Source organism: Petaurus breviceps, unplaced genomic scaffold (assembly GCF_028583685.1).
Source record: "Petaurus breviceps papuanus isolate PSGF00001 unplaced genomic scaffold, PetGlider_PUasm1.0 229, whole genome shotgun sequence".
NCBI classification, from domain to species: Eukaryota; Metazoa; Chordata; class Mammalia; order Diprotodontia; family Petauridae; genus Petaurus; species Petaurus breviceps.
In genome coordinates, this window is record NW_027185903.1 from 14,455,719 (window position 1) to 14,480,593 (window position 24,875).

The 24,875-nt window shown below is 37.9% G+C and overlaps 1 protein-coding gene across 3 annotated transcripts in view; it reads right to left on the bottom strand.

Annotated features, from left to right (window-relative positions):
- CERT1 (ceramide transporter 1) overlaps positions 1-24,875 on the bottom strand; it is a 173,253-nt gene that overhangs the window by 2,362 nt on the left and 146,016 nt on the right. For all 3 annotated transcript variants that reach the window (XM_069096249.1, XM_069096248.1, XM_069096250.1), the window contains 5 exons: positions 22,593-22,688; positions 15,237-15,369; positions 11,708-11,778; positions 4,604-4,732; positions 3,776-3,905 (listed from right to left, as the gene is read on the bottom strand). In XM_069096249.1, coding sequence (XP_068952350.1) covers positions 3,776-3,905; positions 4,604-4,732; positions 11,708-11,778; positions 15,237-15,369; positions 22,593-22,688 — 559 coding nt within the window. The remainder of the gene's footprint in view (positions 1-3,775; positions 3,906-4,603; positions 4,733-11,707; positions 11,779-15,236; positions 15,370-22,592; positions 22,689-24,875) is intronic.

Sequence of the window (24,875 nt, forward strand, 5' to 3'; positions counted from 1 at the left end):
TACATATGTGTAATGACAGTGAATACCTGCTCTGAAAATATGCTCCATACTGTAAAATACTTAAGTGCTTGGCACTGCTGTGATGATAATGAAGATAATAGTATCAATAACAACAAGAAGCATTTGTGTAGCAATTTAAAGTTTGCAAAACACTTCAGTATTTCATTTTATTCTATAACTCAAGGGAGCGTACAGGTAGAGAAGGAGGGTGAAGAATTTGAAAGTGGGCATCCATGGGAGCAGGTGAGGTGTAAGGGAATGCAGGAGATGGGACCCATGACAATCCCAGTAAACGTAAAGTGTTAAGGAACTACAGGAAGAAGAAAGAGAATAAATTTCAAAGAGATGGAAAAAAAAGTTAGCAACACAGAATCATGGAAGCCAAGAAAATTAAGAATTTCATGAAAAAACCAACAATACTAAAAGCTGTAGAGGTTGATAAAAACCCATGAGATTTGTCAATCAATAAACATTTAAGTGTCTACTATGTGCCAAGCACTACAAATAAAACAAGAGGCAAAAGACTATCCCTGCCATCAAGGACCTCACAATCTAATGGGGGAAACAACAAATATGCAAATAACAAACGAGTAAGTAGAAAGAAGCTATATACAGGATAAATAGGAACTAATAACAGAGGGAAGGCACTGGGATTAAGAGGGGTTGGGAAAAGCTTCCTGTAGGTGTGATTTTAATTGGGACTTAAAGGAAACCACGGAGGTCAGTAGAGTGGAGAAAAAAGAATATTCCAGGCATGGGGGACAGCCAGAAATAGTTAGTGCTTGAAGTGGAAGAGTGTCCTGTTCATGGAACAGCAAGAGGCTAGTGTCATTGGACTGAAGAGTATGTGTCCAGGAGTGATATGTAACAAGACTGGAAAAGTAGGAAGGATCTAGGTTATAAAGGTTTGAATACTAAAGGAAAGATTTTGTATTTGGTCCTGGAGCTGATAGGGAGCCACTGGAGTTTACTGAGTAGGGGACTGACATGGTCAGACTTATGCTTCACGAAAATCACGTTAGTGACTGAATGTGGGGGGACTGGAGTGGGGGGAGACTTGAGGCAGACAGATCTGCCAGTAGATGAGGTGATGGCCTGCCTCAGAGTGGGGGCAGTGTCAGAGGACAGAAAGGGGCATATTTGAGAGATGTTACAGATGTTAAATTGACAGACATGGCAACAGCTTGGATATGTGTGCAAGTGTGAGTAAGAGACAGAGATAGTGAAGAAACCAGGTTGGGAGCCTTGAGGGTCTAGGAGGATGGTATTATCCTCTATAGTAATGGGGAAAGTAAGAGGCAGGAAGGGTTTAGGGGGAAAGATAACTGAGCTTAGTTCTGGAGTTTAAAAAGTCTGACAAATGGAGATGTGAGATTAGCACTGAGGAGAGGGGTCAGGGCAGGATAGGCAGATGGAATCTTCTAGATAGGAATAGATAGGAATCATGAGCAGAGAGATGGCAATTAAATCCATGAGAGCTGATGAGATCAACAAGTGAAATAGTATAGAGGGAGAAGGAACAAGGGCCCAGCACAGGGCTCTGTGGAACGCCTACAATAAGAGGGTATGATATCGGCTTGGGATTAAGCTTCAGAGAAGCAGCAGTTGGATAGGTAGGAAAACCAGCAGAAAATAGTGTCCTGAAAATCTAGAGAAGAGAGGATTAAGAAGAAGGTGACTGGCAGTGTCAAATGTTGTGGAAAGGTCAAGGAGGATGAAGACTGAGAAAAGGTCACTGAATCTGGTAATTAAGAAATCACGTGTAATTTTGTAAAGGACAGTTCTGGTGGAATGATATGGTTGGAAGTTGATTGCAAGGCGTCAAGAAGAGAGCTAGAAGAGAAAAGTGGAGGCACCCATTGTGGCTACTTTAGCCACAAAAAGCAAAAGAGATAAAAGATGATAGATAGTTGGGATGGAAGGATCAAAGGTCTTGTGAGGATGGGTGAGACATATTTGTAGGTGGCAGCAGGAAAGGAACCAATAGACAATATGCGAGTGAAAATTAAGTGACAGAGGGGCAATCTGTTGGAGGAGACAAGATGAAATGAGATTGCTTGAGGAGGTAAAGGGGTTAGATTTGAGGCATAAATGAGATTTCTATGGGTTAAGGAGAGAGCAAGGTAATGAGGAAGCTGAGGCAACACATAAAAACTACTTGTCAATATCATGTTATTTGGGGAAAGCAAGTCAAATGAAAGTGTTTAAAAATAACAAAGCCTTTTTTGATAATTGATTGACAAATGATCAAAGGATATAAACAGGCAGTTTTCAGAAGAAGAAATTAAAGCTATCTATAGTCATATGAAAAAATGCTCTAAATCACTACTGATTAGAGATACAAATCAAAACAACTGTGAGGTACCAAACTCACATCTATCAGATTAGCTAACATGACAAAATAGGAAAATAACTGTTGGAGAACATGTGGTGAAGTTGGAACACTAATTCACTGTTGCTGGAGTTGTGAACTGATCCAAGCATGCTGGAGAACAATTAGGAACTATGTCCAAAGGGCTATAAAACTGTGTGTACCCTTTGACCCAGCAATAACACTACTGGGCCTGTATCCCAAAGAGATCACAAAAATGGGAAAAGGACATACATACACAAAAATATTAGTTCTTTTTGTGGTGGCCAAGAACTGGAAATCAAGGGGATGCCCATCAATTGGCGAATGGTTGAACGAGTTGTAGTATATGAATGTAATGGAATACTACTATGCTATAAGAAATGATGAATGGGTGGATGTCAGAAAAACCTGGAGAGATTTATATGAACTGATACTGAGTGAAGTAAGCACGACCAGGAGAACATGTACACAGTCACAGCCACAGTCTTCAATGACTGACTTTGATAGACTTAGCCTTTCTCAGCAATGCAAGGACCTAAACAATTCCAAAGGACTCATGATGGAAAATGCCATTCACATCCAGAGCAAGAACTATGGAGTCTGAATGCTGAGTGAAGCAGACTATTTTCTTTTCTTTTTTTTCCCTTTTTTTCATAGTTCCACCCATTCATTCTAATTCTTCTATACAACATGACTAATTGAAAATACGTTTAACAGGAATGTATATGTAGAGCCTTTATCAGATTGCATACCATCCTGGGGAAGGGGAGAAAATTTAAAACTTATGGCAATGAATGTTAAAAACTAAAAATAAATTAACTTAAAAAAAAGAAATAGCAAAGCTGACTATATTTGTAGGCAGAGAAGGGCCTAATGCAGTGGAAGAGATTCAAAGTGCTAAAGAGGAAACATAAGCAAGAAATGGAATGAAGAATGTAGATGGAAGGGTTAAACTTGGTTAAAAAATATCTTTTTCTTGAGCAGGAAGAGTGAAGAGCAGGTATAATAAGGTAAAACTTATCAAAAGGACTATTTTTAAAAATTAACATTATCTGATAAGAGGGAGTTATGGGAAGTTGGAGTGGAACTGAGACATGGAGAGTAGAAATTAGGTTTAGTAACACATTAATGTTAGAAGAAGTAAACAAATTGGCCATCATGCTATGAGCAACTGAAATGAGAATGTTAATATGTGGAAGGCTGACAAATTGAAAAACATGAAAAACAAAAGGCCCGACATTAAGGTTAGGGAGAATTATTGTAAATTTCCTTCCCTATTCTTTGCATTCTTAATTCTAAATGTATTGTACAGTGAAGTGGTCATTTATTAATACCTTTAACACATTTGTCTCTTTCATCCTCTAGTTACTACAAATGCATTAGTCAAGCTATAAAGACCATCAATACTAAAAATTCACATACCATTCGCTACATATGTGATCTTGCATAGAATATTGTCTCTGCTTATTTCCTGGTTTCCTTCTGGTGGGCTTACCAAAGTTTGACATATCAAAGCAATATTTATTTTGGCACGGACACATCGATTGTTTACCTGCAAAAATCCCAAACCAATAGTTTAATAAATAAAAAATGTTTAATAAAAACCACCAATTAACTACCCTAACATGTCAGATGAGTAAAAGTCTACTTTTCTTCTGATTTTCTCTTTAAACCATTTAAATCAATACAAGGAAGCAATTTTATTAATCTGGGGAGCACATGTAGAAAAACCACCACCTTGAGTAATACATGCAAAGTAAGCAGAAGTAAATTCTGTATTAGTCATCCTGTAAGAAAGAGGAGTAGCTTAAGAACACTGATGCAATTGTAATTAGCATTCTAAGAACTTTAAAGGTATAAATTCAAACCTAGGCTAACAAAGGATCTAGATCATTAGTTTAAGAACTAAAGCTTTCTGAATAACCCTGCGGATATCGGTGCTACCACTGTCAAAATGCTCCTAATAATTAAAGAAATATACTCCAATTGGAAGACAAAAGGCTACATATTCATCCTGTTGACAGACAGAGGGTATACTTTGATATATCATATTGAGCTAATACCAACCTACAGCTACAAATGAATGAAATAATTTTAATTATAGAGCTGCCCAGTTGATGCAAAATCAAAGAAAAAAGAACCAAGATAATACCTGGCAAGTATGCAATCTTTCCCTTTGTTCTTATTTTTTATGCAGAATTATGTCATTTTTGGATTTAGAATTAAAAATATCTAAGCCTAAGTACTCACAGGTGCACTATCATGATCCACAGAAAAATTACACACAATCCAAGTTTCAGGGTCATTTTCAGTCAATGCTGGTATCTTCCGAATGGCAGAGAGGTATAACACATCACGTTGAGAAGCAGGCCACACCCTCTGTAGGAGAAGTCAAAACTTACTGAAAATCTAGAATATTTTATATCTAGATGTCTCTGATAATCCCATGTCACTACAAAACCAAACTGGGTGGTGATACATGATGCACAAGCAGAATATGGAAGCTTATAAAATGAAAGCTGAAACTTTCCCCTAAAAAAAGGTCAATCATGAGAATGAATTTATGGTATTATAAAGCTATAAACTGAATAGATGAAGAAAAACAAGAGTAAAAGCCATCATGTAATTTATGAAAGAAAGAGAAGATGGGCTGGTCATACAGCAAGAATTACTGATAACTGGGGGACAATGTCACTGGTACTCTTGTAATACTGGAAGGAAGGGAGGAGGACCTCAAATACAACAGCCAACTTCTGGAAAGAATGTGGACAAGAATTACACAGGCAGGCCAAGCAGTCACAAGTTATGATCTGCATCAGAAGAAAAAGCTCCTGAATTAATGAGATGGCAGATCCATGATGATGATATTGAGGAGGGCCATTCTACATCTATGTAGGACATGCATACTTCCAAAGAAGAGATGCAGCAAAGTTAGTAGATACATTGCTAGACCTGGAGTCAGGAACATTTGGATTTGAATCCCATTTTTAATATTTTTTTCACTGTTTTTTTCCATTTTTCAAATGCTTTATTAACTTATGATTTACATCTTTCATTTCCACCAGATTTTGAGTTACAAATTTTCTCCCCTACCCACCACCCCAAAATAGCATTCCCACAGTATATCCCCCCCCCCTCCAATCTTCTCTCTCCCATATCTTCTCCCATACCCCCTTCAACTTCTCCAGTAGGGCATGGAGGATCTCTATGCCCCAGTGCCTGTATATCTTATTTCCCAACTACATGTAAAATAATATTAATAATAGTACATATATATTTTTAAACATTTGATTTTAAAACTTTGAATTCCAGAATCATTCCCTTCCTCCCTTGTCACCAACACTTACTGGGAAGATAAGCAGTTCAGTATAGGTTGTACATGTGTGGCTAATGCAAAACAATAACATAGCAGATATACTGTAAAAGACTGACTATATTTTCCTCCCTCCTATTCCACATCCCACTTGTTCCATTCTCTACTTTGATCCTGTCCCTTTTCAAAAGTGGATGCTTCCAACTTCTCTTCCCCCTAGCTTGCTCTCCCTTCCATCATCCCCCCTCTTATCCCCTTCTCCCCTACTCTCCTGTAGGGTGAGATACCCTATTTAGTGTGTATTTCATTCCCTCCCCAAGCCAAATTCAATGAGAATAAGGTTGACCCATTCCCTTTTGCTTTCCTATAATTCCCCTCCATTGTAACCATTTTCCCTTGCCTCTTGTTTATGAAGATAGTTTACCCCATTCTGTCTCTCCCCATCTCCTCTCATTATATTCCTCTCACCTCTTAATTTCACCTTTTAAGTATTATCCCTCCCTATTAAATTGGTCCTGTGCCCTCTATGTCTACCTGTAAACATATATACATACATTCACATATGTATTCATATGCCCATATACCCTCATATATATAGATATCTATAGATATAGATCTATATCTATCTATATCTATCTATCTATCTATCTATCTTTCTATCTATCTATCTATCTATCTATCTATCTATCTATCTATCTATCTATCTATCTATCTATCTATCTATCTATCTATTTCTATTCCCTTCAACTATTTTCCTACTGAGAAAAGTTTCATCAGTTACAGTTATTATTTTTCCATTTAGGAATGTTAATAGTTCAACTTTGATAAATTCCATATGATTTCTTTTCCCTGTTTGCCTTCTCATGCTTCTTGTATCTGAATGTCAAATTTTATATTCAATTCTGTTTTTATCATTAGGAATGCTTGAAAGTCCTCTATTCCACTGAATGACCATATTTTCCCCTGAAACATGATACTCAGATTTGCTGGGTAGGTAATTCTTGGTTTTAATCCCAGCTCCTTTGACCTCTGGAATATCACATTCCAAGCGCTTCAATCCCACAGTGTAGAAGCTGCCAGACCATGGGTTATCCTAATTGTGTTTCCACAATATTCAAATAGTTTCTTCCTGGCTGCTTGTAATATTCTCTCCTTAATCTGGGAATTCCGGAACCTGGCTATAATATTCCTAGGAGTTTGGGGGATCTTTTTTCAGGAGGTGATCGGTGGATTCTTTCAACCTCTATTTTGCCTTCTGGTTCTAAAACATCAGGGCAGTTTAATTTGAGAACTTCCTGGAGGATGATTTCTAGGTTCTTACTTTGATCATGGCTTTCAGGTAGTCCAATAATTTTTAAATGATCTCTCCTGGATCTCTTTTCCAGCTCAGTGGTTTTTCCCATAAGATATTTCACATTGCCTTCTATTCTTTCATTTGTTTGGATCTGTTTAATAGCATCTTGATTTCTCATAAAGTCATTAGCTTCCATTTGCTCCAATCTAATTCTGAAGCAATGATTCTCCTCAGTGAGCTTTTGAGATTCTTTTTTTTCGAGCTGGCAAATTCGACTTTTTAAGGCATTCTTCTCCTCATTGCCTTTTTGCCTCTTTTGCCATTTGAGTTAGTCTATTTTTTAAGTTATGATTTTCCTCAGTCAGGCTATTGACTCTCATTTTGTAATTTTCTTTCATTGTTCTCATTTCTCTTCCCAATTTTTCCTCCACTTCTCTTATCTGCTTCTTAAGGTCCTCTATGGCCTGTAACCAGCTCGTATTTTCCTTTGAAGCTTTTGGTGCAGGAGTTCTGACTTCAGTCTTCCTCCTGTTCCATGCTTTGCTCCTTTTGGCCCCCAAAATAGGAGACTAGTGTTGGAATCTTCTGTCTGCTTTGTTTCCTTGGCCTGGTCATGTCGCCCCTCAGTCACTTGACCCCTGGGCTTTTTGCCACAGTAGGACTCTGCCACCAGACGGGGCAGCTTTCGTCTGAGGTTTTCTCAGCTGTGGGAGGTATTACATGGGTGCCCTCTCTGAGGCCTCCACACGCTCTAGCAAGCTGGACACTAGCCCCAGGATGTCCACCCTAGACTGCAATCCAGATTCAAGCAGGTTAAAGCAGGAGCAATTACCCCTCAGACTAGTCGTTTGGTCCCCCTGCACTCTGCAGGCCAGGAGCTGAAGCTGCCATGTGACACTGGCGTCTCAGCGGCTTCTCGCCACGCACTCCCACTTACTGGTCCCAAAGTCCAGACTGCACTGACCTCTCACTTTGTCCTTTGCATCTATGTGTTGATAATTCTGGAAACGGCCACAGCTGCTGCTGATCTGAAGTCCCTCACACTGGTGGCTGGTCAGGCATGTCCTGGGGCTAAAACCTCTGGCTCACAAGGGCCTGGGCTCAGCTCCTAGAGCGCTGAGCTGGCCGATTTCTGCCAGCCTGCTGGGCTGTCCTCAGCAGGAGGTTAGCTTCTCTGTGTCATTTTGTGGGTTCTGCAGCTCCAAAGTTTGTTCAGAGTCCCCTTTTTACATTGATTGGGGAAGGTGGAAGCCGGAGCTGCTTGGAGGTCATGTTTCTACTCTGCTATCTTGACTCTGCCCCCCATATTTAATATTTACTAGCCATTTGACCATAGGGAAGTTACTTAGTCTTTCTATGCCTCACTTTCCTCCTCTGTAAAACAGGGATAATTGGGGCAACTAGGTGGAGAAGTGAACAGAGCACCGGTCCTGGAGTCAGGAGGGCCTGAGTTCAAATCCAGCCTCAGACACTTAATATGCAATAGCCATGTGACCTTGGGAAAGTCACTTAACCCCAACTGCCCTACCTTTCTCCTTCCAAAAAAAAAAGCAAAAAAACCCCAGGGTTTTTTTTTAACATTATAATGATGAGGTTCAAGGGAGATAACATACACTAAGAAATTTATAAACCTTAAAGTGTTATAAAAGGTCAGTTATTATTAGTCTAAAGCTCCAAGTTTACATAAGGGTAGGAATTAAAACCAAGGACAACAGATTTTAAGAGGAGAGTGTATCTTTTCATAACAAAGGTTATTTAAAAGAATATCAAAACAGTGAAATCTAAAAAAAACCCAAACCCTTTAATATACTATTCTGCCATATACTGACTTCTATATTGCTGGTACAAAAGGTTTAACAATTGGAACTAATAACTTCATTAAGTGGTTGAGGAATGGATTTTGTACATAAAATACAAAGCACTTTACAAATGCTCTTTATAACATCTCTCTGTGACCTCTATACTTTTACTTTTATATTCACAAGTATGTATGTATGTATAAGTTAATACTTGAAAAATTTTATCTTTTTAGAAAAAAAAATTTTTTTTGTTTTTTTTTTGGAGGGCAGAAGGTAGGGCAATTGGGGTTAAGTGACTTGCCCAAGTCACATGGCTAGTTTTGTGTTAAGCGTCTGAGAGGCCCGATTTGAACTCAGGTCCTCCTGACTCCAAGGTGTTCTATTTACTGTGTCACCTAGCCGCACCCCAAATCTTTTTAACCTAAGTACTTATCAAAGAGAAGAAATAAATGCATGTTTAGTTTACCATCCAAATTTATAACTGGTAAAATTTCTTTTCTTAAACTCTCAAATAAGTAAAATCTGTAAACTATTAACAAAAATTTAGACATTAGGATATTTAATTTTCTTTCATACCACTAGGGAGCATTACAGCATGTGACTAAGAAGTTAGTATATTCTCTTTTATTGTGCCTTTTAGAACTTGAGTTGTTATTAAATTTCCCCTTCATTTTAGGCCCTGTCCTCATAATTTTTCAATTTTTGAGCATTCAAGGAAGACCTGGTTTCCCCCTGTATGACACCATTTCCTTTGTTTGTATCCTTATTGATACTACCTTCTCTCATACCTCCTAAGAAAGTCGTTCTGAGAGGGAGTGAGACTACTCCTTGCTCTCCACTGCCAGAACTCTCCTTTGTTGTAAACTCTCTCCCTCTGAGATTGGTTCTATGCAGGTTTATGATCCAATCCAGGTTCTGGTGCCTGTTACCTACTGCCCCCATTATAAATGTATGCTATCTAATTTCAACTGAACTCACAATGCACAAAGGCAATCTTTTCACTCTTCTCTAATTGATACTTTATCCCACCTGCACAGCAAATGTTTGGAACTTTTTCTTCTCTTGAAACCACCTATATTAGTCTCTCTGCTAAACTCTGAGCTTAGAACTTCATTTCATGTGTTTGTTACTGAGAAAATAAGAGGGCAATTCTTTTGAGCTACCACTTCTCACTTTCTCTTCATCTCCTACACTTTGTATCAGTCCCCACTAGCTCCTCTTATTCCAGTTTATGAAGAAGGTTTCCCTTCTCCTTAAGCCCATCCTTGTGTATCCTTTGACCCATACTCTTCCAGCCAATTGTCCCCACTGTATAATTCCTATCCCTCTAATTTTCCGTTTCCTTGTCTGGTTCTTTCCTTGCTGGCTGAAATCATGCCCAAGTTTCCCTTAACCTTAAAAAACTTTCACTAGATCTTATCATCCCCACCATCACTTTCTTTTTTTCTCAGCCAAACTCCTGGAAAAAGTTGTCTATGCTTGTTGTCTCTAATTTTCCTCTTCTCTAACACTCACTCCTCAAACCCTTTGTCATCTCAATTCTGACCTCTTCTCTCAAAGGAGACTGCTCCCTCCAAAGTTAACTGTCTAGCCCCGTGCTCTTTCCTCAGTCTGTATCCATTCTGCCCATTCCCGAAGCATGACTCTGTTCACTGCCCTCTCTCCTTTTGGGTTATCTCTTTTCTGGGATTCCTGGTTCTGATTTCTTTTGATTCTTCCTACATGACTTACTGTTCAGTCTTCTTCATTGGATCAACATCTCTATTATACCTCCTAACTGTGTGTGTACCCCAAGGTTCTGTTCTGGGCCCTCTTCTCTATCTATACTTTCACTTGGTGACCTCATTAGCTCCTATGGGTTTAATTTTCATCTCTATGTAGATGACTCCCAGATCTGTCGATCTACTCCTAGGTTCTCTCTGATATCTGATCTACATAATCAACCACTTACAGGACATTTTGAATTGAACATCCTGAAGGTATCTGAAAGTTCAATATCTCTAGAAACAGAACTCTTCATCTTTCCCCCCAAATCCACTCCTTTTTTTGCTGAAATTACCACCATTCTTCTTGTCACCTAGACTTGCAGTTTTACTGTTATACTTGACCCCTCAATCTTTCCTCACAAAATGTATTTAATCAAACATTGTATTTTAAATCTCCACACTATGTATTGCACGTGTCCTCCTTTCAACTCACACTGCCACCAGCATTCTAGTTTAGGCTGCCACTTCTCTTCGATTGGACAACAGCCTGCTATTTGGTCAACGAGCTTCAAATCTCTCCCTAGTGTCACCTATCCCCTTCTGGTTGCCAAAGTGATTTTCCTAAAGTGAAAGTCCTTAGCATGTGAGTCTCTTAATCAAATGGAGTGGTTCTCTATTATGTCTAGGACCAAACATAAACTTCTCTGGCATTTAAAGTACTTCAGTACTAAATGGTTGCATACTGCCTTTCCACTCTTATAGCACATTATTCCTCTCAGTGCACTCTACCATTCAGACAAATTGGCTTCTTTTCTGTTTCTTCCACATAACCAGTCACCTCCTGTCCTTCTGCCTCTTTGTACTGGGCATCCCACAAGCCTGAAGGTCACTTATTTCCTCTTCCTGGAAGGACTAGTTTTCTTGAGATGCGAATCAAATACCATTTCTCCAAGAGGCCCTTCCTCATCTCTGCTACTGACTTCCTTCTTCCTACCTCCCCCCAAGGTTATTTTGTATCTGTTTAAAACATACCTACATTTATGTGCATGTTGTCTTTCTTGTTAGAACACAAGATCCTTGGGGGCAGAGACCTTTATTTCTGTCTGTTATCTCCAGGATTTAATGGCATTTGGCACATTTCAGACAATTAAATGTTTTTGACTGTTTGATTACATGAATTCTCTAGAGCAATATTTGGTATCAGAACATAAAAAATGTACAGATGGAACAAAAAGGCAGTACCTTATGAGTCTGGTAAACGATGACTGCATTTTCAGACAACTTTTCCACGACATGGAAGTTTTCTATAGTTGCTGAAAAGAAGGAAATTAGATCAATAAATAACGATTCTTTTTGACTGTTAGGATAGAATAACTTTCGCATACATATAAATGTATCTGAATATTTGTATACCAGATAGTACTTAAATGTTTACTCTCCTCAGGTCTTAACAGTATTAATTAAAAGCCCGAGGCAATCTGTTGGGCTATTAGAAGAAGAGTTACACAGCAAAGAACCTTCTTTTCCCAAGACACTATACACACACACACACTCACACACACACACTTTAAGAATCCCCTTGTCTTCAAGGTTTGTTTTGTAGCAGAATTTAAAGACTTGTAACTAATGGCTTCATGTCTAATTTTGTACAAAATAAGAAAACTAAATGAAGCTTCACAAAAACCAAGAGCATCACTTTGAATTGTCTTAGTATATGAACAGGAGACCCTTCATGAGACTATACAAAACCAATGCAGTGACTTCTTAATTCAGTGAAAAATAAATGCAATATTTCATACTATCATGATAATAGTAGGTTTCATGGGGCAGTCCAATGAATCCAAAATTAAGGGGTTAATTTTTTGGTCAAGTAATACCAAACACCCAACATGTACATATTACTAAATGTACCAAATGTAAATAGAAAGCATTAATAGCTTCTTATACTAAGGCAATAAATTGTGGCTGCTAGTATTGGTACTAGGCAGGCTCATTTTCTAGTATGCCAAAATCTCTAACTACTTTCTTATTTATTCAGCACCTACTAAATATGTATTCCCTGAAACAATTGGGACCTAAGTTCATGTCTCAGGGGACTCACGCTGGCTTTGGGATTTTGAACATGTCATCTAACCTCTCTGTGCTTCAAGATACCATTTAAGATTATATAGAGAGGCAGCCACCCCATCTGCATCAAAAGAAGGAACTGCATCATGAGGTGTTCTCTTTACTGATGAAACCACAGGTCTGATTTTTTAAAAAAAGTATGCAAGGCTCTATGACGGGTATAAAAATGTGGACAAAACCCTACCAAGAACAACAAAAATAATGACCCCGTCCTCAATTGGTTTACAATCTTACAAGAGCCTAAGATACATAAATAAGTAAGATAAAAGGGAGAGGAAGGGTTTTCTATAAGGAGGGATTCAGGAAAGGCTTCATGTAAAGAGGTGGCTGCTAAGCTTAGCGTCTATGAAAAAGAATGATTTCCACTGACCAGAACGTAGGAGTGTGTTTCAAATATGAGGTCCAGTGCAGCTGAAATTTAGAATGTGAGAAAGGGAGAAGAAGGAAGGAAACTAGAGAGTAGGGTGAAGCCAGAATTTATAGGGCTTTTAATGCTCAGTTATTCTATTAGAAACCAAAAGCCACTAAAGGTTGCTGAGTAGGAGTGACATGGTTAAAGGTCTAAGAATATGTATTACTTTTTACAACATTGTGAAAACATACAAAATAGAAGGGCTATATTAAAGAGAGACCATTTAGGACTATTTCAGGAGTCTAGGAAACAAGTAATGAGAGCTTAAATAAGACTAGTAGCAGTGTGAATGGCGAGCAGGCCACAGACATGAGATTACAGAAGCAAAAGTGAGACAATGTGATAGCTTAATGGATATGCAAGGTGTAAGAAAAGGGAAAAAAGCAGTTTTTGAATCTGAGTGATTAGTGTTAACAATAGGAACAGTAAAGTAGGGCTCATTTTAGGGACAAAGAAAGTTTAGTTTTAGACACAGTGAGTTTAATGTGCTGGCAGACATTCAGGTAGAGATGTCCTACAGGTACCCAGAAATAAAAAATTGGAGGTCAGAGAGATCTTGAATGAACATACAAAATTTGGAAGTCATCTAGAAAGAGATGATAACTAAAACCATGGGTATAGGTGAGAAAGTATAAAAAACAAGAAAGATAAGATAAACCAATAAAAGAATCTGACTATTCTTGACTATTTAGGAGAACAAGAAGAGAAAGTAACATGAAAGCCAAAGAAAGAAGGCAGTTCAAGAAGAGACAGCCAAAGGTAAGGAGGGGGAGGATGATGATGATATTTGGTAATTGGGGGATCACTATGTATCCTTTCCATCTGGGACATAGTAGGCTTAGCAAATGCTTGATAAGTGACTTTGGAGAATATAGTGATAGGGAAGTGGTAACATAGGAAGGCAGAGAGCAGGAATCTGAGGAATAAGTATATAGTAGAGGCAGTTTTAATCTCTCTAGAAGTTCATTACTGAATGGCACAAGACACACAAAAAGTTTGGCATCTTGGAAAGAATATCATATTTTGAGTCGAAAATGTTGAGGTCAAATCACTTAACATCTCTGCTATAATTTCTTCATCTACAAAATGAGACCAGAGTAAGCGATCACTAAAGTACTTCCCTGCTCTGAATCTACGATCCTGTGACAACAGTTTAAAAGGGTAACAGGGTCAAGGTAATAAAGTTGTTGTTTTTTTTGTTTGTTTTTCTCAGAGAGACACAGATGCTGGTATTCAGAAGGTAAAGAGCCTGCTGAGAGGGAGACATTGAAGATGAGTGGAGTGAGTGATTGATGGAGTACGATCCTGAAGGAACTGGCAGTGAGGAGGGATGGGATGAGAGGCACAGACAGCGGGAGTTAAGTCTTGGCAAACCTGGGGGCCACCTTAACATCTAATAATGGTACAGAGCAACAGAGGATGGATAAAGACAAGCTCTGAAATGTGGAAGAAGAGAGAAAAGGACCGAAAGCTTACAACAGACTGCTTCAATCTTCTCAGCAAAGCTGGAATACCACCTGCTGAAAAAAAGACTAGAATCTAGAGCTGTGGAACAGATGGAGAACCCCATAGGGGTTCAAAAGAACATGAATACACAGGGAGAACACTAGCCATTGTAATTCAAATAGTTTCCTGACATTGCACTGATACTCCCTAGAATACTAATACTTTCTGGTGGAACTGAACCACCACAAACATATAAAGTTAGGATAGGTAAGCTTCTCAAGAAGCCAAACAAACAATTTTGATAGAAATATGTACTCTGGACTGAATTCTTGCTGAAACCTTTTTATTTATGAACTTTAATGAACATGCACAATAAAGCTTATAGAGACATCAGGATTCACTAGGGTTTTTAATAGGTTGACAGCATGATTTAGTGGAGAGAAGGATTGAAAGGTCAAGAGACCTGGTTTCTACTTTCAGCTCTAGCATTTACTAGCTACGTGATCTTATTTAAATCAAACCTCTAAGTCCATTTCCTTATCTGTAAAAGTAAGGATTCTGCCACCTGTCTTGATTATCTCATATCACTGAAGATTAAATGTCAACTGACACGAAAGGACTCTGAAATCTTTAAGTGTTATACAAATGAAGTCATTTCACTGATCATCCATTGAATTTTCTGGACATTAATTACTTCGTCTTTCCAAGTTTATTTCAGAGAAATATTCAAGATTAATAAAGAGTTGTTTAAAAGTGAGACAAAGTAGATTAATAGTGATAGCTTACTTTCCCAGTCATTGCGAACATCAACATTCCAGAAGTAACTGCAGACCTCATGTCCCGTCACTCCTTTAACTGCATGGGTAGCTTTCAGAGGATCCAGAACGATTCCATTTTCCTCTACCTCTCTTCTATAAACCTAAAGAGAATGCACATAAAATTTACTGAGAAAAAAAATCAAGTCCCAAAGACAACATGCTTTCAAATATAGTCTCCTTTTAAGACCTACTTTCAAATCTATTTTCAAAATTAAATTCTCCTAAAATAGAGTTGGGGTAAGGATAGGAATCAGATCAGATTCTAATCTATCTACCATGCTTTAGAGGGAAGTTTTAAAATCACAAAAATTTTGTATTAACATTTGTCATGAGAACTTAGTAAGTGATATTTGTACATTTAAATGGCAGTCATTACTTAAAATACTAACACATTTGCTTGGTGGAGTTAACACAACTGAGAAGATCATCTGCTGAAGCAAGAACTGAAAAAGTTAAGATAGTCCATTAATTCCAATGCAAGTTGATTAGTCATAAATGAAAGTTAGATATTAGTACAATTCAGTAAGTATTTTATTAAGCACCTACAAGGTACTATGCTAGCTTCTAGGAACACAAAGATGAAAAATGTCAGTCCCTCCCCTTAAAGTGCTTACATTCTATAGAAGGTAAATGGAAGTTTGCTTACAAAACTCGTTGACTGACTGATAAATATAACATGAAATTCATGTGAGCTCCTAAAAGAGGGCTTCAAAGACAGAGCTGGTGCTTGAGCTGAGCCTTGAAGGAAGAGGAGGGGCAGGGAAGGAGGAAGCACCAGGCACAGGAGGCAGTGTATGTGGAAGTGGAAACGGGAGAAGGCATGCTATTGTGACTGACGGAAAGAGCGCGTGAAGAAGAGTGGAGTGAAATAATGCTTTGAAGGTATAGTCTGATTCGGGTGGGTCTTAGGCATCAGGCTGAGGAGTTGGTATTTTATCCAAGTAGCAATAGGGGCCAGTGAAGTTCTTTGAACAGGAGAATAATATGTGAGCAGTCTCTGTGTTTTAGACGGATTTCTTTCCCCTTTAAAAATGTTTTGTCTTAGGGGCGGCCAGGTGGCTCAGCAAGTAAGAGTACCGGCTCCAGTGTTGGGACGACCTGGAGATCGAATCCCGGGCTCAGACACTCAGCACCACACCCAGAAATAACTGGCCGTGTAACCTTGAGCAAGTTACTTAACCCCAATTGCTAAAAAAAAAAAAAAAAAAAGTTTTGTCTTATACTTAAAAAAAATCACTGTCACTTTCTAATACCAAACATCTTTCCCAACAGAGCCCTCTTGTGCAAAAGAGCAGTTAAGCAAACAAACTGACATGATGATTGCAATTGATAGCACATGCCTCAAGGACGATTATTTTGGCAACTGTAAGGAGAGACTGGAGGCTGAGAGAACTGATAAAGAGACTCTCGTGTTCATCACCAACTCCTTCCAGATATGTCCACCCTTAGTTTCTCCCAAACTATGATATTGCAGTATTTCTGTTTCTTTAGCAATGCCTTTCTTTCCTTTGCTAGCTTTTTGTCCTCTGTGACTCAGTTAAGGGAATAATTCTCACCATTTTGATCTTGTGACTTTTCTCTAGCTTTGACATTGCTTCCGAGTTCTAGAATTGAATGTACAACTATCTACTGGCAACTCAAATAACATATACTAGTTCTAGCTTATTATCTTTTTCTCCAAACTTTATTAGTTCAGTAGGGAGCATACCAGACTGACTCACACTATTCACCAATCTCCCATATTCAAACTTCTGATTTTTTTTCATCACTTCTTTTACCTCAATAATCTGGTCTACCTTGAAAAATGCCCTACATTTATCTCCTCCTTCTCTATGCCCACTCTAAGTCTTCCCATCCTTCATACCACTGCCAGGTGAATTATCCTTATTGTCATGCCATTCTTCTTTTTAAAACCTTTCGGCAGTCTGCCCACTGAAGAGTTCCAAGACCTTAGCCTGGAATTCAAAGCTTTTCATAATCTAGCATCATCTAACCTTTTTACAATCTTCTTATGCAATTCCCTTCAACATATTCTACCCCTCAAGAAAAGTGAACTCCTTGCCATCCTCTGTGCTAATCTTATGCTTTCTTATCTCTTTTTATTCATTGGGCTAATATTCTCCTTCCCTATGCTTAGAGTCCCTTCTCCTCTACCACCTGACTGCTGAAATTCTGTCAATCTTTCAAAAAACCAGGTTAAATGCTACCTCTTCCATGAAATCTTTCATAATTTGTCCATTCAATAACTCATTGTACTGAGACTTTACATTTTTTTTTTTAGAGAATTTTGCCTCTCCTTTCTATATAGCTGTTATTTTGTGTTTAAGTAATTGGTAGACTCCCTCTTATTAAGTCATAATTATAGTTATTTGCATATATAACTTCTCTCTTACTGGGTAAAAATTATAGTTATATACACCCACATATTTCAACCCTTTTAATAGGCTAAGAGCTCCATGCGGGCAGAGTTTTTCTTTTCTAAGCTTTGTGCCTTATCCCGAACCTAGAAGTGCTCTGCACATAGTAGAAACCTAACAAATGCTGGTAACATCTTTCACACGCTCTGGAAGAATAAAGGATAAATAAAATATAATTCTCTGTAATTAATATTCTGCAAAAAATAAGTTTCAACTATGTCTAGTATAAAGTGAAGAAAAATTAAGGTGTCAAAAGAAAATTTTAAATCAGTATGGAAAAAATGAAACAAAAATTTTTGCTTAACTTTGCTATCATTTGGTCTCAATTCATTCATGTTAATTTACTTAGATCCCCAAAGATGTATTTTATTGGTAATATACTTTGTCAAATTTTCCCCCAATTGAATATGCTCAGATCTTAAGTCTGCTTTAAATAAAAAAAAAAAAAACCCAAAACTAAAAATGCCTCCTGTGATTTCACTGGTATAGGACAGTGATGTCAAACTCAAACAGAAAAAGGAATCAATAAAGTGTACTTAAGGATCCCTGCCTGATGGCTGCATACCCATTAGAAAACCATATATTAACATTATATATTGTATCATATTCTTATTTATTTTGTTAAATATTTCCCAAATACATTTTAATCCTGTTTTGTACTTCATCCAGGATACGTTTGACATCTCTGGTGTAGGGAAATTCTAGGAAGGAAATACCTTCTTACAATGCAGATCTGCATCTATTATGTAATTTATAGGTTGCATGGAGAAGTTAAATTACTTTCCATTAGTGACAGAGCTAACATGTGCAACTGGAGGGACTTGGTCTTCCTGATTCTGAGGTCAGTCCCCTATTTATCATTCTTGGTCTAGACTAAAGAGGGAGAGGAGATCCTTCATATGTTAGAGAAGGGGAACTAACCATGATGTTAAGCATATAAGCATTATTACTCTAAATATCAAAGCAGACATTTTTGTCTCTCCCTGCAACTATTTTTATTAGAATTTAAAAAAAAAACAAGATGCCAATTTGCAACTATGTTTTGGTTGTCTTGTGGTAGGCACATCAAAGGTAGGAATACTGAAAAGAAAAATACCTATTCTTTTGAGAAATGGAGTTCATTTTTTCTGACCTCAAAATGAAGAGGGAGGTCCAAACAAGATCTATCTTAATGCAAATAGCCTAAATCAACCAGCCTGAATGGAAACAAATTCTGTATTCTGAGTTCAGGAAAGCCAGATCACTTGTCATGGCTTTCCAACTGAATCTCAAATATTTCACAATGGTGATACTGTATTTTTTGTCTTCCTTGAATTAAACAATAAAACTAATCTTCACTGCTGCTTATTCGTCTCGTTAACTCTCTGATGCATCTGCCAAGGTAGTTGTTCCAAACCTTGACTCAAGTCCCAAATATCCATATCCCCCTACTTTACTCTCAGCAAATTATTTTACTTCCTATTTACTGGGGGAAAGACTGGCATAAACTCCCTGACTGAATTTCTAACTTAAAATCTTCATAATTATTACTAACACCAGATAAGTGATTTTGGATTGGTAACTTACTTTCTCAATTATAATTATCTTATTTATATAATCAGAGTTATAATACACATACTACCTACATCACAAAGTGGTTTTAAGGAAAGTGCTTTGTAGGTTTTGAAGCATTATATAAATGAGAATTTAAATAATGCTTTAAATGCTACTCTGGCTCAGAGGAAAATATTTAACCTATTCAAGGTTAATGTCTCCATTTGTGTTCTTCATTCAATTAACAAGTAATTGAGTGGTGGCAAAGAATTGGAAATTAAGGGGGTGCCCATCAATTGGGGAATGGCTGAACAAGTTGTGGCATAAGCATGTTATGGAATACTATTGTGCTATAAGAAATGAGGAGCAGTTGGATTTCATATTTACCTGGAGAGGCTTATACGAACTGATGCTGAGTGAGAAGAGTAGAACCAGGAGATATTTGTACACAATTACAGACACAACGTATGTGTAATGAACAACTTTGATAGACTGGACTCTTCTCAGCAATGCAGTGATACAAGTCAATCCCAAAAGACTCATAATGGAGAGAAATGTGTACATCCAGAGAAAGAACTAGAAAGAACTGAGTTTATATACAGATTGAAGCAAACTACCTGATCTTTTTCCTTTTCTTGTTTGGTTTTATGTCCTCTTTATCATTTTTCATTCCATCTGATACAATCCGTCTTTATAACCTGACTAATGTGTAATGTGAAAGTATTTACAGATCTTATACTTGACTGTATGCTGCCATGGCGGGGGAGGGGGACAAAATGTGAAACTCAAGAAATTGTGGAATTGAATCTTGTAAACTAAAAGTAAACAAACAAATTAATAAAAAAATAAAGCTTGGGGGGAAAAAAAACAAGTAATTGAGTACAGTGCCTAATATATATATGGGATTATATAGGATAGTGTCAGCTTTACTTTCTGTCTTTACTGACTGTCAATTCCATTTTATTACAAAGATATTTTCTATCTTTTAAAAAAAACAAAACAAAACACAACTTTCCACCTACCCTGCTGAATATTTCTCTTCTGTTCACCATTTTAAGTTAAGCAGCCTATACTTACTGCTTCCATTTGTTCACCTTATTCAACTCTAACCTAATCCAATAAATATCTATCAAGTATCTATTATATGTCAATGATTAGGGATATAAAGACAAAATGGAAAATGTTTCCTGTCCTCTATGATCTTATATCTGAGGCAGCTTGGTGGCACAGTGCATAGAGTAGAATCAGAAAGATCTGAGTTGAAATCCAGCCTCAGATACTTACTAGTTTGTGACCCTGGGTAAGTCAGTTTAACCTCTATTTGACTCAGTTTCCTCCTATATAAAATGGAGGTGAAAACAGTAACAACCTCCCAGGATCAAATGAGATAATAATTGTATAGCTCTTAACACAGTGCCTATCACATAGCAGGTGCTTTATAAATGCTTGTTCCCTTCCCCTTCCCCATTGTCGGATACAATATGTGATCAGTTAAGTATATACATGATAATATAAAAGGGAAAGAGCATTAGACAAAAGCGGGCTCAGGAAAGGTTGCCTGGTATATCAGATCAGCTTCGAAGGTTAAAGTAAGGAGAGACTGCATTCCAGGCATGGAGGGCTGGGGTGTTTAATGTGCCCATTTACACAAAGGTCCTAATGCGGGTCACAAGATGGAATCACTGAAGCAAGGAGAATGACAAGAACAGATCTGTGTTTTAGGAAGAGTATTCTGGAGACTGCATGCAGGAGAAATTGGAGATGAAAACAAAAGCCAGCAGTAGCTAGGAGGTTGCTGCAATAGTTTAGGCCAGAGGTAGGATGGGGTGAACTAAGATGGTGGCTTTGTGAGTAGAGGGAAGGTAACAGACTGGAGAGGTGTTGCAGAGTATAATTGACAGGATCTGACAATGAACTCAATATGAAGCATGAGGGAGAGGCAAGGATGACTTTGAAGTTGCAAAGTTGCGTGATAAGAAAAATGGGAGTGTTGAGGTAGAAATGAGTCTTATTAGAAACTGGTATGATTTGGGGGACTGGAAAACAGTGAATTCTGCCTTGGACTTGCTGATTTTGAATGCTTCCTGGCTGAATGATTTGGAACACTCAAGTAAAAGTGGGAGAAGCAGGTATTACAGTGGAAATGGAACTGAATTTGGAGTCAGAGAAATGGGGCTCAAATCCTGACTACTACTGACTACACTGGTTGTTGGAGGGGCATTTAACCTTTCCGGTTTCTCATTTGTAAAAGGGGTCTCCAAGGTTCCATCCAACTCTAAATCTCTGACCCTACATTTTACAGGTCATTGGTGATGGGAGACTAGAAATGAGGAGAGAGATTAGTCTAGGGATATAGAAATCTGGGAGTCATCTGCATAAAGATAAATGAACACATGGGAAGTGATAAGATCACTAAGAGAGAAGTTAGAAAGAGAAAGAAGAAAACAGACCAGGGTAGAGACAGCAGGCACTGAAGGGTAGGGAAAAGAATGTGGATTAAGAGATCACTAGCAGCCTAGAAGAAAGCAATTTTGATCTACTTCTAAAGTCATCAAGCAGATTAGGCTGAATGGGTTGAGAAATGATGGTAGAAGAGTTAAGAGGACCCAATGAATACACATAGCTTTTTTCTAGGAGTTTGGTTGTGAGATACAGGACAATAGCTTTAGTATCCAACAAAAGCTTAAGGACAAGGGTAAACCCTGTCATGTTTGTAGGGAGCATGAAAGAATTCAGCAGATAGCAGAGAGACTGTAGATTAAAGAAAGAAGACATGATTAAAGGGTCAAGCTGCTGGAAGAGACAGGAGAGAATAGAATCAAATACACAAGTATAACAGAATAAAGTAGACAGATTGACCTTCGCAAGGAAAATTTGCCTCTAAACTGCTCTAAGATCTATAATGGCTTTTAATTGTCACTCAATAGTTTTCTTAGTTGCAATTTAGTTGCAGAGAGAGATGTGTAGCAACAAGAGGCAAAGCAATAATTATTCAGAGGATGGGGCAATACACAAAAAGAATCAGTTGAAAAAAAAAACCTAAGAAAAAGAATGTTGTATGTGTAAATTATGAGATTCAATGAGAGTACACTGCTGTCTGCTATCTGGTTTGTTCAAAACCCCAATTTATATTTTTTCCAAATCTTCATGGCTTTGGCTCATGGAGATAGATGGTCTATTTGATAGGCTATATAAATAACATCACCAAAATCAAAGACTCTAAAAAACCTGAAGTTCCCCATAGGTTACATGGCACCAGGGCTACACAATGTCTAAATATTATGTCCTAATATGTGCTCTTGTTCTCTATTTTACTAAAATTATAAACATTAAAAATTCTTACATTGATTTATAAATAATTTAATGGGTGTTACCTTCATCTCTCCTTCTTCTACCACCAATTGCCAATTGGCATCTCCGCCTACATCCTGTAATGAATAAGTCATATGGTTCTTCACCATCTCTTCAACCTTTAAATGAAGAATAGAAGTAATGTGAGAATCCAGATTCCATTTATAATTAATTTACAGCCTCGCTTAATTTACTAAATTCCAGAAATGGTACTCTTGGAAAGCTGAGTTCCAGGCATCACAGTTAGTAGTTGTATACAGTGCTGTAGAGTTAGCCCACATTCCAGATTTTTCAGGTTAATAAAAGAAATGAGGGTCAAGGAGGAGAATGAAAGGATGCAAATAAGAAATAATATTCCAGGCAGGAAAAAAGTCTTATATTGTTCAATGTGTACTATGCATGCTTAACAATACTTTCTCGGAAAAATAAAATCCACATTGTATCTATTATTCCCTGATAAATGCTTTTGTTCAGACACCACTTAAAGGAAACGAATACAGAATAAAGAGCAGAAGCCTGAGCTTCCTTCCAGATCCAGCTGAAGTGCCGCTTTCTCCGTAAAGCCCTGCCTGATGTCCACAATTGTCAGTGTTCTCTCCTACCTCTAACTACCTGGTATCTAGTCCAATGGCCTCATTTTAGGGCGGAACTACAGACAAGATACCCTAGAGAGAGGATTATATTGGTTAAAGATTTCCAAAGGATATAATGAAATATTACTTATTTCTCTAACAATACTCCTAGCTCATTCTTTGTTATGCATTATAAAAATTTCTCTTGATGAAGTTTAAACAACTCTGGTTAGTTACTCTTACTCATTTAAAGCCAAAAACCAGTTAAGCTGTTTGATAATCTGCACAAAATGTACACGCCCCATTTCTGCCAGAACGCAGTGGTCAGAGAGCATGCAGTGTTCACTGACTCTGCTCCAGATCGTGTCTGCAATCAGAAAAACAACTTTTCACTCTTGGAAGGTACACCTCACTTCATATTTGCTGAGAAGAAACCATCCACTGTCAACTCGTTTTTCCTTTACATTCAACTGTAAAGTCCTTGATGTCAATCCTCTATTTCTTTTCCTTTACTCTAGTTTCTGGTAATGGGGTGGTTTTTACCTTGTCAAAGCTAATCCTTCTACATGAGTTCTTGATTGCCACACCTCTATCTTTTCTAGCAGATCACCCCTCCCCCCAATCATATAAACTTTCTCATCCTGTCTCTTCCATCTACTAGTTCCTCTCTTGCTACCTACAAACACGCCCAAGTCTCCCTTCATCCTTAAAAATCCTTCACAAGACCCCAATATCCTCTCAAACTAGAGTCCTCTCTCCTCCCTTTCACAGCCAAACTACTTAAAAAACAAAACAAAACCGAAACTATAGTTATCAACTCCCCTTTGTCTCTTGTCTCTTCTTTCTTCTCAATCCTTGAAAATATAGCTTCTGGCTTTAAAAACAACTGAAATTGCTCTCTAAAGTAACTAATGATCTCCTAATTGCCAAAGAGAATGGCACTGTCTCAGTCCTTATTCTTCCTGACCTGTCTATAGCCCCTGACACCGGACTATCCTGTCCACAACAAAACTTCTCTTTTCTGGGCCATTCTCTCTTGGGCCTCCTTCTATCTGATCCCTCCTCAGCCACTTTTCCTATACCATCATCCATATTGTGCCTGAAAGCTCTGGGTACTCTTTTCTCTATACTTCTTTATTTGGTGATGTCATATTCTCTAAAACCATATACTCTGCCCCAGTTTCTCTCTTGAGCTTCAGGCCCTCTTCATCAATTGCCTAGTAGACATTTAAAACTGAATATCTAACAGGTATCTAAAACAGAACTTCTGGGCTTCCCCCCAAGTCCCACCCCCAAACAATCCTTCTGAATTTCTCTTTCTTTTGAGGACACTACTACCGCATAATTCCATTCTCTTGAGTTTGCAACTTTGGGGTTATTATCAACTCCTCACTCTTTTTCACACCACCTATCTAACCAGTTGTCAGTTCTTATAGATTCTACCTCCACATCTCTTACATTTTATTCACTCCTAGAACCTCTACCTAGACACCACACTTAGATCCTCATCCTTTCTTGCTTAGATTATTGCAACAGCCTCCTAATTTATCTCCTTCCCTCAAGTCTTCCCCACTCCAATCCATCTCCCACATGGCTGCCAAAGTTGATTTTCTTCAAGCATATATCTGACCTCATCATTTCCCTACTTGATAGTGACTTTCTCTCTAGGACCAAATATAAACATTTAAAGCCTTTTACAACCTCACTCCCCTCCCCCCCAACCTACTTTTCTAA